The sequence below is a fragment of the Balaenoptera musculus genome, chromosome 8, assembly GCF_009873245.2.
Source record: "Balaenoptera musculus isolate JJ_BM4_2016_0621 chromosome 8, mBalMus1.pri.v3, whole genome shotgun sequence".
In the NCBI taxonomy this organism is placed as follows: Eukaryota; Metazoa; Chordata; class Mammalia; order Artiodactyla; family Balaenopteridae; genus Balaenoptera; species Balaenoptera musculus.
In genome coordinates, this window is record NC_045792.1 from 4983158 (window position 1) to 4998441 (window position 15284).

Sequence of the window (15284 nt, forward strand, 5' to 3'; positions counted from 1 at the left end):
TTACCTACAGCACAGTGTAAGCACTCTTTCTAGAAAAGTGGTCTGAGGAACACCGGGGCCAGAATCACAAGGATAAGAATACAGTGTGTCAGTATCACATCCTCCTCCATAATGATGGAAACAGTTTTGGGGTTTGCTTTTTGTTACCTTTAATGAACCAATATTCATACATCATTATTAACTATAATCCATATTTTCATTAAGTTTCACTCTTTGTGATGTATATAGTTCTGTGGGTTTTAACAGATGCATAATGACATGTATCCACCATTACAGCTTCATACAGAGTAGTTTCACTGTCCCCAAAATCTCCTGTGCTCACCTATCCATCCTTCTCTCCTCCTAACCTCTGACAAGCACTGATTGTTTATTGTCTCCATAGTTTTGCCTTTTCCGAAACATCATATAATTGGAATCATATGGTATGTAGCCTTTTCAAACTGGCTTCTTTCACTTAGCAATATGCATTTTAGGTTCCTCCATGTCTTTCATGGTCTGATAGTTCCTTTCTTTCCCTGTCTAATATTCATTATTATGGCTATGCCATCATTTATTTTTCCATTCACTTATTACACTGCATCTTGGTTGCTTCTAGTTTGGAGCATTTATGAATAATGTTGCTGTAAACATCCATGGGCAGGTTTTTGTGCAGATGTGTTTTCACCTCCTTTGGGTAAATACCACAGAGTGCACTTGCTGTATTGTATGGTAAGGTCATGTCTAGCTTTGTCAGAAACTACCAAACCGTGGTTTAAAGTAGTTGTCACCGTTTTGCCTTCCCACCAGCAGCGGCGGGGATCCTGCTCCGTGTTCTCATCAGCGTTCGACAGCTCTCAGTTGTTGTTGTTGTGGTTTTAACCATTCTGATAGGGCTGTGATGGTATTTATTGCACTGTTCTCTTAATTTGCAAATAAAATTAGTCCAAGGAGTAGCATTTACCAATATAGCTAAGGGTGCTGTACTGCCATCTTCACTTGTTATCAATGTTACCATAACTCCTGCTCTCCCTTCACCACTGATTCTCAGACTTCACTTGATACTCTTATGACATGTTACATGGGGAACATGCTAAAACATAAAATCCTACGACCTGAGCCCTGAAATTCGGTTTCACTGGTTGTGGGATGGGATTAAGACTGCGTCTTTATCCATGTGATTCCGGCCCAGGTGTTCCTCAGACCACTCTTCTGGAAGCAGTGCTTACTCTGAGCTGTAGGTAGACTCTGCCAATCAGCTGGTGGTTGATGAAGATCAGCATTCTGCCAGTGTGTGTATTGTTCTAACCTAGACCATAATTTTGCTGTGGGAACAGAAGGATTAGTTCATCCATGTGTTTAAATTATACTGTGACTATGTTTCTTTTCTTAAACTTCTGGGAGTAGGAAGTGTGAAATTATATTAACTATAGTAATTTGAAATTCCGAAATCTGTTTTTTACTTGTCTTCTAAAGGGTATATTGAATCTTTTACCTTTGTTTTCTGAGGTGTTTCATCATATAATCTATACTTCAGCAAAAAAAAAAAAGCTCTTTGCTTTTTCTTTCTTGTTAAAAATAAATGTCATCAGCTTTCGTACTTACCTGGGGACCGTGGTTGGAAATGTGAGGTGAGGTGTCTGGAAAGTCTTTTTTTCTTATGTAAAAGCCATAACACAGATGTCAAATGTTAAAATCTTTGAGGATTATTTGTTTGTTAGTGCCATGTTTGGCAAAATTTTATCTGGGAGCCACTGGCATCAGAATGACCCAAGAAACATGTTAAAACCAGATATTACTAATCAGAATCTCTGGGGATGGGGACAGGAATCTGAATTTTATCAAGTTCCTCAGGTGATGAATAAGCACAAAATGTGAGAACCACTGACCCAGCCTCCCATTGTTTATCCTGTGCACAGATAAAGGAAGAAATTAAACACAGTTTAGTGACTGTTCTCCTTTCCCCCCAGAAAATCTTCTAAAACATATTTGGGATACAGTCAATCTAAGAGATAAAATACCGTTTAGAGAGTGACAGAACTCTGTACAGCTCATGTTCTCTTGGTTCTCCACAGGATGATCAAGGATCGGCTATTTTATTTTTCAGAGTTACCCCAGAAGGTTGTGTGAGGATTTCTGTGTACAATGACAGAGAAGCAAATCTTGGACAGTAAACATTCCCTTACCTCAGGAGTTTAATGTGGTTCCAAGTAGCTTATTTTCAGAAAAGTATTCTTTATCCCAAAGGGAAGATATTTGGAAACCTTGTCACTTGTAGTAAGTAGTTTAATAGAGGAAGACAATTTACCCACTTATTTATATGAAGACCATCATTTTATGTACAGAATTCAAAGCTACACCTTTTCATTACTCAAAATTAAATAGAGCAAAATATTTCCTCTCCAGTTAAGTAATGGGAAATCACATACTGTAATGTTTCATCTGTAATGTTATAGAATTTCAAGGGAAGAGGGAGTATGTGGTACTCCAATATAAGGAATTGTAACACTTCTTGGTGCTCTTACGTGTGCTTTCTAAGTGCTTTCCACTAACCTTTAATTCTCACAGTCTATGAAGAAGGTACTATTATTACCTCTCTTTTACTGACAAGGAAACTAAAGCAAAAGGGGACTAAACTACAAGCCCATTGTTATTTCGCTGTTTAGTGTCAGAGCTTAGGTAGAAATTTAGGCATTCTGGGCAAAGAACAGATCATAGTAGTAATTTAATGAACCAGTAGTGGCTTCTGCTTGTCTACATGTGTGAATCATAGATTTCTATATTAGAAAAGATGGTAGTGGATCATCTGGTCCTAAACTGTCATTTTAAAATTATAGAAATCCTGAGACAAAGGAATTTAGATAGATTGTTCTGATTTACAAAGACAGTAAGTCAGTGATATAGCCAGAACACAAGCTTGGTGAGTTCCAATTTTGTATTTTCCCCCCCTTGGATCACAAAAATTTGTAACTTTTCTTAAATTATTTTCTGTGTTACTTACTGCAGTTTTTTATTTTTCTTATTAGTGCCATTAGCAGCTGCCACTGATGTTTAGAGAGAAATTAGTTTCTAGATAGCTCCTTTTGTTAATTTGTAACATCAGAATATGTCCTAGCAAATGATGCTTAAACACTCAGTTTCATGGAAATTATTGACAAAATGGCTTAGAGTAGTAGTTCTTAACCTCATCAAACCCTATACCCCCTTGTTACGATAAATAATTTCTGAAATCTTTCCTTATGATCCTGAAATGAAATTTACAAATGATATACCAACCTACAAGCACAATTTCAAAAAAGTCAGTATAATTTTTCACATATAATATAAAGGAGAAATAAAAGGAAAGTAGTTGTGTATTTAAAATACACAGTGTATATTTAAAATATATATACAACTGCATGGACGTCTTGTTATTTCATATCTAGTCCACAGACCAGTAGCCTTAACATCAGTCAGAAAATATAATAAAACCCATTTGTAATAGCATCAAAACTATGAACTACTTAGGGATATATCGGAAAAAAAGATATAAAAGATCTGTGTACTGGAAGCTACAAAGCATTTCTGAGAGAAACTAAAGAATATTTAAAAAATGAGAGATATATACCTTGTGTATGGGTTGGAAGTCTTTATATTGTTAAGATGCCATCTCTTCTCAAATTGATCCCAATCAAAATCTCAGCAGATTTTTTGTAGAAATTGATAAGCAGATTAAACAATTCATATGGAAATGCAAAGGACCTAGAAAAGAACAGCCAAAACAAATTTGAAAAAGAAGAACAAAGTTGGAGAACTAACACTAATTGATTTGAAGACTCAACTATAAAACTGCAGTACCAAGAGAGTGTGGCATTAGGGGAAAGAGAGACAAGTAAGTCAACAGGACAGAATAGATTCCAGAAGTAGACCCACACATACATGGGCTGCTTATTTTTGACAGAGGTTCAATGTCAGTTCAGTGAAGAAAACATGGTCTGTTTTACAAATGATGCTGGAACAGTTGGATTTCCTTATGCCTCCAGAAATCCTTTGATTTATTTCTTGCACCATATGCAAAAATGAACTCAAAATGGATCACGTACCCAAAATGTAAAGCTTAAACTATAAAGCTTCTAGACGAAAACATAGGAGAAACTTTTGTGACTTTGGGTTAGGCAGAGTTTCTTAGATTAATATCAAAAGAACAATTCATAAAATAATAAATTGAATTTCATCAAAATTTAACGCTTCTGCTCTTTGAAAGACATTACTTATAAGACAATAAAAAGACACACCACAGACCGGGAAAAAATATTTGTGATGATTATATCTGATGAAGGACTTGTATCCACTATGTATAAAGAACTCTCAAAATTCAACAAGAAACAGAACTCAATTTAAAAAGTAGCAAAAGTGGGAGCAGACACTTAACCAAAAAGATATATGACAAACACATAAAGATATGCTCAACACCAGTAGTCATTAGAGAAATGCAAATTAAAATGACAGTGAAGTCTTGTTACATACTTATTAGACTTGTGAGGATGTGGAGGAATTGGAACGCTGACACAGTTGGGGGGAATGTAAGATGCTACAACCAATTTGGAAAATAGTTTGTCAGTTTCTTAAACATACACTGATGACATGATCCAGCCATTCGACTCCCAGCTGTTTATCCAAGAGAAAAGAAGGCTTACATTCATACAAAAACTCACACATGACTGTTCATAGCAGCCTTACATATAATGTCCTCAAGCTGGAAACAACCCAGGTATCTCATGAACAAGAGATTAATGCATAAAGAAATGGTGGTATTTGTACAGTAGAATATTACTCAGGAATAGAAGGAAAGAATTATTGATAAATACAGCAACATGAATGATCCTCAAAATAATTAATGCTGAATGAAAGAAAACAGACAACAAAGAGTACATTCTGCATGACTCTATTCATATAAAATTGTAGGAATTGCAAAGTAATGTATAGTGATAGAAACTAGGTTAGTTGCCTGGTGAGCAGGGGTAGGGGCTGGTAGGGAGAGGGAAAGATTACAAAGAGATACAAGGAAACTTTGGGGGTTGATAAATATATTCATAAATTTAAGTGTGGTTACAGTTTTATGGGTGTCAGAACTTATCAAAATGTGCACTTTAAGTATGCACAGTTTGTCAGTTATACCTCAGTAAAAGTGGGAAAAAACTGCAGAAGCATCTGATTTAACTTTTCATGTATCTAATCCTATTGACAATTTCTGTGTTTTCTACCTCTGTGTCTCTTACACTCATATAATTTTCTTTCTTCCTCATGCCAAATTGACTTGGGGAAAAACTACTAAATTGAAGGTTCTCTTTCTCTCCTTTAAGCCCATCCCTAACCTGTTCCTGCCTTATCTTTTTCTTCTGTTACTGTATTTTTATTACCTGCTTCTCTACCCTCATGGGCCCTAGATGCTCGTCTTTTCTTTTCCTTCCATCTTCCTAGAGTAGAAACTCATTTTGAGTGCTGCAAAATATACTGAATTTCCCTCACCTTTCTCAGCCATTTACATTAGAGCTTTAGAAAATGCCACTGCAGCAGAAAGAATAATATGATGAATATAATTATAATAATATAATTTAACATGAATAAAACAGGATGATATAGTTCATAGATCATATTGTTAGAGTTCCAGTCACTTTTAACATTGGACATTTTGAGTTTATTAGAATTATTTATATTTGGTGAAATACTAGCTTAAGTATGCATCAGAAAAGTATAAATGTTCATTAACTATATTTTTAGGGTTAGTTATGTGTATACTTTCAATAGAACACAGTTTCATTTTTTATGATGGAAATTTTATAATAGGAAAACAGAATCTATTTGCTTTTCACAAGTATACAGAGTTAACTCTTTCAAATAAAAGTTATCTTAACTGTAAACAGTTACAGTTAAGAGTGATGTTGGCTTCAAGAAACAAAAGTGAACAGAAAAGGTAGCATTGCTGCAGTTGAGTCAGCAGCGTGATGATGCTAGGCAGAATTCTCTAAGGTTCTCTTGGCCTTTCTTTAAGGTCAGACGATGGCTACTGCAGATCCAATCCCAATACCTACGTACGTACACAGCATAAAGAAGAGACAGAATGGTAGCAGTAAAGCTTTTTACAGGTGCCGTGGCTACACCTGAACGCAAGGAATCTGGGAAACTGAATATTTAGTTTAGCTAATACTTAGTGATATTACACTTTATAATAAAGGGAGACAGGTGAGCAGGGATTGGAATTAGGCGTTAGATGAACCTGTCATGGACCTACCTCTGCATATTACACAGTAGCATTTCCCCCATATACCTAGACCTGATGCATTGAGACATTCAAAAAGTGAAAGTGTAGCTAGTATGTATGATACAGTTCCCCAAAGAAGATCATTAAGCTTTGCTCAGTCTTCCTGAAGAAGTGATGGAAAATTAGTTTTGTTTGCTGACAGATGCTTGAGCTTATAAACTAGGCTAGGTGCTTTCACACACATTACTGAGGTAGCTAATGTTGTCCCATTTTTACAAATTAAGAAACAGACAGATGTTAAGCAATTTGCTCCAGATCACAGAGCCTAGTAAATGGATGGTCTTTTCTCTATAGCAGATTGCAGAAAATGTTTACAAATGGAAATGAATTAGAATTATATGGAAAGAATGGTATTTGACAGTGAGGAAACTTAAGTATACACAAGCAAAAGGTGGTAGGTATTGTGTGTCATATCCATACAGTGGAGGGGCTGGAGCCCTCTAGATCTTCCAGTGGCCAGCATATTGAGATAATAAAGAATAGATAGCATTTCTCAAGTGCTTACTGTATGCACTTTGCTTATACTGATCCATTTAATTCTCATAACAACTCTTATGAATTAGGTGCAATATTATTATGTTTAGAGGAAGAAACTGAAACATAGAGGCTAAGTTATAAACCCGACCTAGTAAGTGGCAGACCTGGAGTAGAACCCAGGCCCTCTTAATCCTGGGGCTACACTTAACCATAAGTGATTACCTTATAACTGATTTGCATAAGAGAGAATGAGAATGATCTTTCAAGTTGATTCTTGTCTGGTTCTAACCAATCTTGGAAGAATTTCTACTTGTTATTAGTTAAATAGGAAGTTGAGTAAAGTATGATATAGAATTTCACCAATAAAAGCAAATACTTGGAGCATCAGTTTGGAAGGCAATGCATATAGGAACTCTAAGACCCAACTTTCACATATTTCAAACAAAACTGATAATTTGTTAATAAGCCCTTTTCAGCTCATGATAACTAGATACATCTTAATAATTTTAAGAACTAACATAGACTATCGATCAAGAAATTGAAGTAAGAATGCAGCAAGTGAGCATGTGAAAATAATCCCACACAGATGGAAATTATACAGCTCAGAACTTCACGATGAATCATACTCTTGGAAGACCATTCCTTTCTTCCCCAGAGTCTGTCAACAGAGGGATGTACAAAGTGATGTAGTTTTCTTGTTTCAGCTTTAACATCTGCTGCTTGGCAGCCCAATTATATTCCCATCTAAGAAAACATCTATAAATATTGGTTAAAAATTCCCTTTTTACTTTTGTTTCCTGGCTCTTTGTTTCTGTATTCATTCTGTTGCCTATGTAGTATCTCTGGGTGATCTGGAGCTCAGTATTTTACTAATAAAGCTCCTTGGGAATCTACCTGACACCATGAGCAATTCTGCTACCAGGTCACATTGGTGTGTTTTTTAAAGCCAGAGTCTGTTACCACTGCCGAGATTGGCTGTTTTCTTCTCTTGCTTTCCCACTTATCCACGCACTACTGGGCTCTTTAACAACAGTGGATACCAGGATTTTAAGTGAGCGATTGTTTCACCAATTTATTTTAGTCTTGTCATTTTTCATGGAACCTGTGAGAGAAAGAAGAGGAAATTTGCCAAAAAAATTTCAATGAGGTTTAACGTTGATTTTTTTAAAAATCATATAGAGAAATCAGTAAATATGAAAATTGGCAGTAGAGGTGTTAACACAACTAGATTGAAATTTCAGCAAAGTAAATTATTAACAGGTATAAATTATACCTCTTGCATGCATAGCTTGGTATCAGACTAAATATTTTAATTGGTGTAAAAGAAGTTTGGGAAATTAAAAGGTAAAACTAGGAAAGCAGGCTTAGATATTTAGACAAATAAAACACGTAACTCTATATACTCATAGCAACAGATTGTTTTATTGTTTGTATAATTGGCATCATCAGTGATTTAGAGTCTTGGAATAACAGAATCATTGGGAGGGGCTGTGGAGCACATTACTGGAATTGAATTGGCAGCGTTCGTACGCTGGTCTGTTCTCTGGTTTAAAATCCTCTCTTTGCTGCTTTTCTTCTTTAGGTGGGACTCTTCCCTGGACACTGTGTTGAGTTAATTAATCAGAAAGTTCCCCAATCAGTGACCAACTCAGTGCCAAAACCAGGTGAGTACACTTTTTCATTAATGTGGTTATTTATCAGCTGCTTAAAGATTAAGATTTTCTCTTCCAGTCAAGCACATAGCTTGTTTAGCTATTCTTTGCATTTATTGTCATAATGTGCATTCTTAATTTTATGTGGTTTTGATTTTTAATATATTCTTTTTTCTCTATTGATCATTTCACAAAGGTTTACATGCATTCAAAATTTTAGACAATTTTAAGAACTGTTTGCTCCATTAAGCTTTGTCATTATTTGTTTTTACAATTATATAGTAGGAATGTAGCTTATTAATGAATAAAATGATAAAAGAAAATAGGAGGTTTAAAGAACTGACGTGGAGATAGTATGATTAGCTGAAAATTAATAAATGAAGGGAATGTATATTTTATCAGTGCCTGTGAACATCAAAACTATTTTAAACAGCATTTGTTATCATTTATATAGTATATTTACAGTGCTATATGAGTATGTGGAGTATTTTACAGATATGTAGAGCAATGTGTTACGGGGGTAAAAATTAAAAAATGAAAATTTTTGTTTTTATTGGGGTGATTTAATCTGGACAAATTTTATAGAATACCTCATCTGGAACTTTTTAATGTGATGTAAATTTTTGGAAAGAAAATAAAAACAAAGACTAAAAGATTTTAGAAGGAGGAGGGAGTAATCAAGTGTATTTCTCCTGATTGTATTACATTCCCTCTGCCCTTCTCTACCCTCACCGTGGGATTCCCAGTCTCTTTGCAAGGCATTTTTATCCTCTGTTAAATCCCCCTTCTTTGGGTAAACTTGTTAAACATAAAAACACTTTCTCAGTAAGTACTTATTCATTAGTGGTTGTGATGGCTGTAGTTTTCTTTTCTTGTTTAAATATGGCATCAGTAACTTAAAAAAAAAAAATCCTATGCCCATTAGCAGACACTGCCCCATCGTCTCCCTTCCCCCTAGCCGTAAGCAACTACTAACCTACTTTCTGTCTCTAGATTTCCCTAATCTAGACATTTCACATAAATGGAATCATACAATATATAGTCTTTTTGTGACTGGCTTATTTCACTTAGCATAATGTTTTCAAGATTCATCCATATATCAGTGCTTCATTCTTTCTTATGGCTAAATAATAGTCCAGTGTATGGATATACAATATTTCTTTTATCCATTCACTTTGGGTTTCCATTTTGGCTATTATGAATAATGTAATACTTAGTGTACAAGTTTTTGTATAGATGTGTGTTTTCATCTCTTGAGTATATATCTAGGAGTAGAATTGCTGGGCCATATGGTAACTCTGTGTTCAACCTTTTGAGGAACTGCCAAACTGTTTTACAAAGTAGCTGCACTGTTTTACAATTCCACCAGCAGTGTATGAGAATTCCAGTTGTTCCATATCCTTGTTACTTTTTTTTCTGTGGTTGTTATTGCTGTCTTAGTGGGTATGAAGTGATACATCTTTGTGATTTTGATTTGCATTTCCCTGATGGCTAATAATGTTGAACATCTTTTTATGCGCTTATTACCCATTTGTATATCTTTGGAGAAATGTTCAGATCCTTTGTATATTTTTTAATTGGGTTGTCTTTTTATTATTGAGTTGTAAGTGTTCTTTATACATTCCAGATACAAGTCCTATATCAGATAATATGATTTGAAAATATTTTCTCACATTCTGGTTTGTCTTTCGTTTTCTTGATGATGTCTATTGAAGTGGAAATGTTCTTAATTTTGATGAAGTTCAATGTATTTTTTTCTTTTGTCACTTATGCTTTTGATGTCTTATCTAAGAAGGTGTTGCTTAACCCAAAGTCAATATTTACTCCTATGTTTTCTTCTAAGTTTATAGCTTTAGATCTTATATTTTAGTCTATGATCCATTTTGAGTTAATCTTTGTGTGTGGTGTGAGGTCCAACTCCATTGGATATCCAGTTGTCCGAGCACGATTTGTTGCAAAGATTATTCCTTCCCCATTGAATTGACTCCCTTGTAGAGAATCAGTTGACCTTAGACACATGAGTTTATTTCTGGATTTTCAATTCTCTTCCATTGATCTATATGTCTGTTTTTATGCCAGTACCACCCTGTCCTGATTACCATTGCTTAGTAGTAAATTTTGCAATTGGGAGGTCCTCCTACTTTATTCTTTTTCAGGATTGATGTGGTTTTTCTGGGTACCTTGCAGTTCTGTATGAATTTTAGAATCATCTTGTCAGTTTCTACAGAGAAGAGAGCTGGGATTCTGATAGGGATTTACTGAATCTGTTTATCAATTTGGGAAGTATTACCTTCTTGCCAGTATTTATTAAGTCTTCCAATCCTTGAACATGGGATATTTTTCCATTTGATTATTAGACCTTTCATTTCATTCAACATTTTGTAGTTTTTTTTAGAGTATAAGTTTTGCGTATCTGTTGTTAAATTTATTTTTATTCTTTTTGATGCTATTGTAAATGGAATTGTTTTCTTAATTTCATTTTCTTATTGTTCATTGCAAGTGCACAGAAATACAATTAATTTTTGTATATTAATCTTGTATCCTGAAACTTTGCTGAAATTTTGTTAGTTCTAATAGGTTTTTTAGTAGATTTCTTGGGATAGGCTAAATATAAGGTCATGCCATCTGTGAATAGAGATATGTTTACTTCTTCCTTTCCAGTTTGGATGTTTTTTATTTCTTTTTCCTGCCCAATTGCCCTGGATATGTTACATTGTTGCATAGAAGTTCTGAGAACAGGCATCCTTGTCTTACTTATGATTTTAGGAGAAAGCATCTAGTTGTTCACCGTTAAGTAAGATTTTAACTGTGGGGTTTTCATAGATGCCCTTCATCAGGTTGACAAAGCACCCTTCAATTCTTAGTTTGTTGAATGATTTTATCACAAAAGGGTGTTGGATTTTGTCAGATACTTTTTATCCATCTATTGAGATGATCATGGGTTTTTGTGGTCACTATTTTAAAGTTATTAAAATTCAACATCAAAAATTTATTGTTATTTCTTGTGCTTTATTTTTATGTATTTCTGCTGCATAAGCTTAACTTTTATTAATTATAAAGTCTTATCTTTGATAATTTTGCTTCAGAGATATACTGTTTTTAAAAATTAGCTTAATATTGGTATTAAATTGTATCAATCAAATATTATACTTTCTCATGTTCTGAATATGAAAGTGATTTTCTAATAGTGATAACGTTCAAAACTTTTAAAACTTGAGAAAGTTAATCAGTTATTGGCAGTTCTAGAAAATAGGTTTCTGTTAATAGACCTGTATGGCATTGTTAATTCTAAATTAGTAATGATATATAATGACAGCACACCTTCAAAAGCTAGTATTTTATCTTTTGTGAGCAGCATTGCAGGGTTGGCATAGGAAAATGTGCATTCTTACTACATTTTGAAAAGGATGATGTGAATTCTATCAGCCTCAGGCTTGTTTCACACTTTAAAACTGTCTTTGCCTGCAGTACAAATAACTTTAATGTTCTATTTATTTTTAACATTGCCATCTGTCACTGTTAGATGCCAGATCTGAAAGATGCAGCTATAGTTTGAGACTGCAACTTAAAGCTCCCTATATTATTGCACAACAAGGGCAATAGGGAAAACTTTCCCTTTGGAACTCTTCTTAGTGCTCTCCATATGTCCAATTATTTGTGTATGTAAAAATAAAATTAATGAGTCACTGTGTCCTGACCAAGATAGCATGTATCCATGGTTCCTTAAGGAAAAGAACGTGTGTGGGGTGGAGGGGGCAGAGAAAAGAAGAGGAAAGAAAAGAGGAAGAAAGGTAGACGCTTGTCCCAAAGAAATTGGCATTTAGTTCAGTCCCCACAGGTTCTGGTTGAATGGCAGGTGAGGCTGAGGTGGGAGGAAGAGGAAGGAAGCCCATGAGGATTTCTGTGTGTTTATCCGGTGCAGCATTTACTGAGCAGTTATTTACTGGTGTCTGTCTGTACGTTTTTAGTGTTCTCAGCTGTTATCTCCTCGGATATTTGTTTTGCGCCCTTCTGTCTCCCTCCTCCTCCACATGTCAGTTACGTCTTTGATGTTGGCTCATTGGTCCTCTCTCCAGCTTGGGTGCTTTCTGTTGACCTCTTCCCTCTGTGCAGGCTTCTCTGAATTCTAATGAATTCTTCAGTTCTCATATCAGGTATTTCGTTTCTAGGATCAACATTTGGTCTTTTTTATAATTTCCATGGTGGAGTCCCCACCTTCCCACCTTATCCACCTTTTCTTCCAGAAAGAAAGAAAGAGGGGGTTTGGGGGAGGGAGGGAGAGGGCGGAAGGTGGAGAGAGGGTGAAGAGAGAAGAAAGGCAAAGCTTACTTTTGAAGCATGAGCTTCTAAAAATGAAGGACTAGGGAATTTAGACAAACCCTCCCTCTGAAAAGAGAAAATTTGGACAGAAATGTAAAAATATAATATCTCTTTGAAGCACTGGAGAGTTAACAAGGTAGTAAACAATTACTGAGCTAAGATTAAGCAGAAGAAGGATATCCAGAGACGTGACCCCAGTGTATGGGGACGTTAGCCCCGTAGGGTATCAGCTGATGGAGTAGGGGATGTCGCAGCACTCACGGAACAACAGATGGAGCTCAGAGCCCAACAGGGCAGAGTTGCTGATAATGCCCCAAGCTTTGAGTTAGGAGTTTTCTCGAAATTGACAACGGATTCTAAATCGATTCTAAAATTTGTATAGAAATGCAGAGCCCAAAACACACAAGACAGTTTTGAAGAACAAAAAAGTGGGAAAATTAATATAATAGATATCAAGACTTATTGTTAAAGCTTCACTCATTAAGATACTGAGATTAATGCAAGGATAGACAGGTAGAACAGTGGAAAAGAATAGAGTCCAGGAACAAACCTGTGTCCATATAGATGCTTCATTCATGCACTGCAGAGCATTGTGAAAAAGACAGCCATTTCTATAAATGTTGCTAGATCATGGAGAATTATAGATCTGTATATGAAAGGTAAAACAACAAGACTTTTAGAAGAGAATACTATAGAATATAGAATATCTTCATGACCTGTTTTCATGATCTTGGGTTAGACATAAAGCAGTAATAATAACTGAGAAGCTTAATCATTAAACTTAATTAAAGTTCAAAATGTCATCGTAATATGCTATTAAGATAGTGAAAAAGGCAAATCACACAGTGAGAAAGATATTTGCAGTACACATATCTGACAAAGGTCACGTAACCAAAGTATGTAAAGAGTCAGTAAGAAAAGGACAGATAAACTGATTTTTTTAATTGAATGAAAACTCGATCAGGTATTTCACAACAAATATCAAAATGCTGAATAAGCACATGACAAGATGTTCCACATCATTAGTCTTTAGGGAAATGCAGGTAAAAACTTTATTAACTCACAAAAACACACCCACCAGAATGCTTAAAATTTAAGAGTAGCAATACCAAAACTTGGCAAGGATGTAAATCTGTGGGAATTCTCGTACGCTGCCAGGGAAGCGTAATGCAGGACAAGCACTGTTTGACACTGCCTACTGAGTTTGACATGTATATATACCTTGTGACCCATTCTTAGGTATATGTATAGAATGTTCATAGCAACCTTATTCCTAATTGTCAAAAAACTAAAGAACTCAAAGGTATATCCATAGTGGAATGGATAAATAAAGGCATGTTCATTCAGTGGATTCTTCTACACCAGTGAAAATGAAATGAGTATGACTGTGCGGAGCGACATGGATGAGTCTCACAAAAATAAATATTGAGTGGGAGCAGCCTGATGTATGTGCACACGTACACTGTGTAATTCCGTACATATAAAGAGGGAGTTCAGAATCGTACAGTTCACACTGTGTAATTCCGTACATATAAAGAGGGAGTTCAGAATCGTACAGTTCACACTGTGTAATTCCGTACATATAAAGAGGGAGTTCAGAATCGTACAGTTCACACTGTGTAATTCCGTACATATAAAGAGGGAGTTCAGAATCGTACAGTTCACACTGTGTAATTCCGTACATATGAAGAGGGAGTTCAGAATCGTACAGTTCACACTGTGTAATTCCCTACATATAAAGAGGGAGTTCAGAATCGTACAGTTCACACTGTGTAATTCCGTACATATAAAGAGGGAGTTCAGAATCGTACAGTTCACACTGTGTAATTCCCTACATATAAAGAGGGAGTTCAGAATCGTACAGTTCACACTGTGTAATTCCGTACATATGAAGAGGGAGTTCAGAATCGTACAGTTCACACTGTGTAATTCCGTACATATGAAGAGGGAGTTCAGAATCGTACAGTTCACACTGTGTAATTCCCTACATATAAAGAGGGAGTTCAGAATCGTACAGTTCACACTGTGTAATTCCGTACATATAAAGAGGGAGTTCAGAATCGTACAGTTCACACTGTGTAATTCCGTACATATAAAGAGGGAGTTCAGAATCGTACAGTTCACACTGTGTAATTCCGTACATATAAAGAGGGAGTTCAGAATCGTACAGTTCACACTGTGTAATTCCCTACATATAAAGAGGGAGTTCAGAATCGTACAGTTCACACTGTGTAATTCCGTACATATAAAGAGGGAGTTCAGAATCGTACAGTTCACACTGTGTAATTCCGTACATATAAAGAGGGAGTTCAGAATCGTACAGTTCACACTGTGTAATTCCGTACATATAAAGAGGGAGTTCAGAATCGTACAGTTCACACTGTGTAATTCCGTACATATAAAGAGGGAGTTCAGAATCGTACAGTTCACACTGTGTAATTCCCTACATATAAAGAGGGAGTTCAGAATCGTACAGTTCACACTGTGTAATTCCGTACATATAAAGAGGGAGTTCAGAATCGTACAGTTCACACTGTGTAATTCCGTACATATAAAGA

At 35.5% G+C, this 15284-nt stretch overlaps 1 protein-coding gene across 9 annotated transcripts in view; it reads left to right on the forward strand.

Moving 5' to 3' along the window:
- ARHGAP32 (Rho GTPase activating protein 32) overlaps positions 1–15284 on the forward strand; it is a 277525-nt gene that overhangs the window by 195858 nt on the left and 66383 nt on the right. For all 9 annotated transcript variants that reach the window (XM_036859505.1, XM_036859507.1, XM_036859508.1 and 6 more), the window contains one exon: positions 8337–8418. In XM_036859505.1, coding sequence (XP_036715400.1) covers positions 8337–8418 — 82 coding nt within the window. The remainder of the gene's footprint in view (positions 1–8336; positions 8419–15284) is intronic.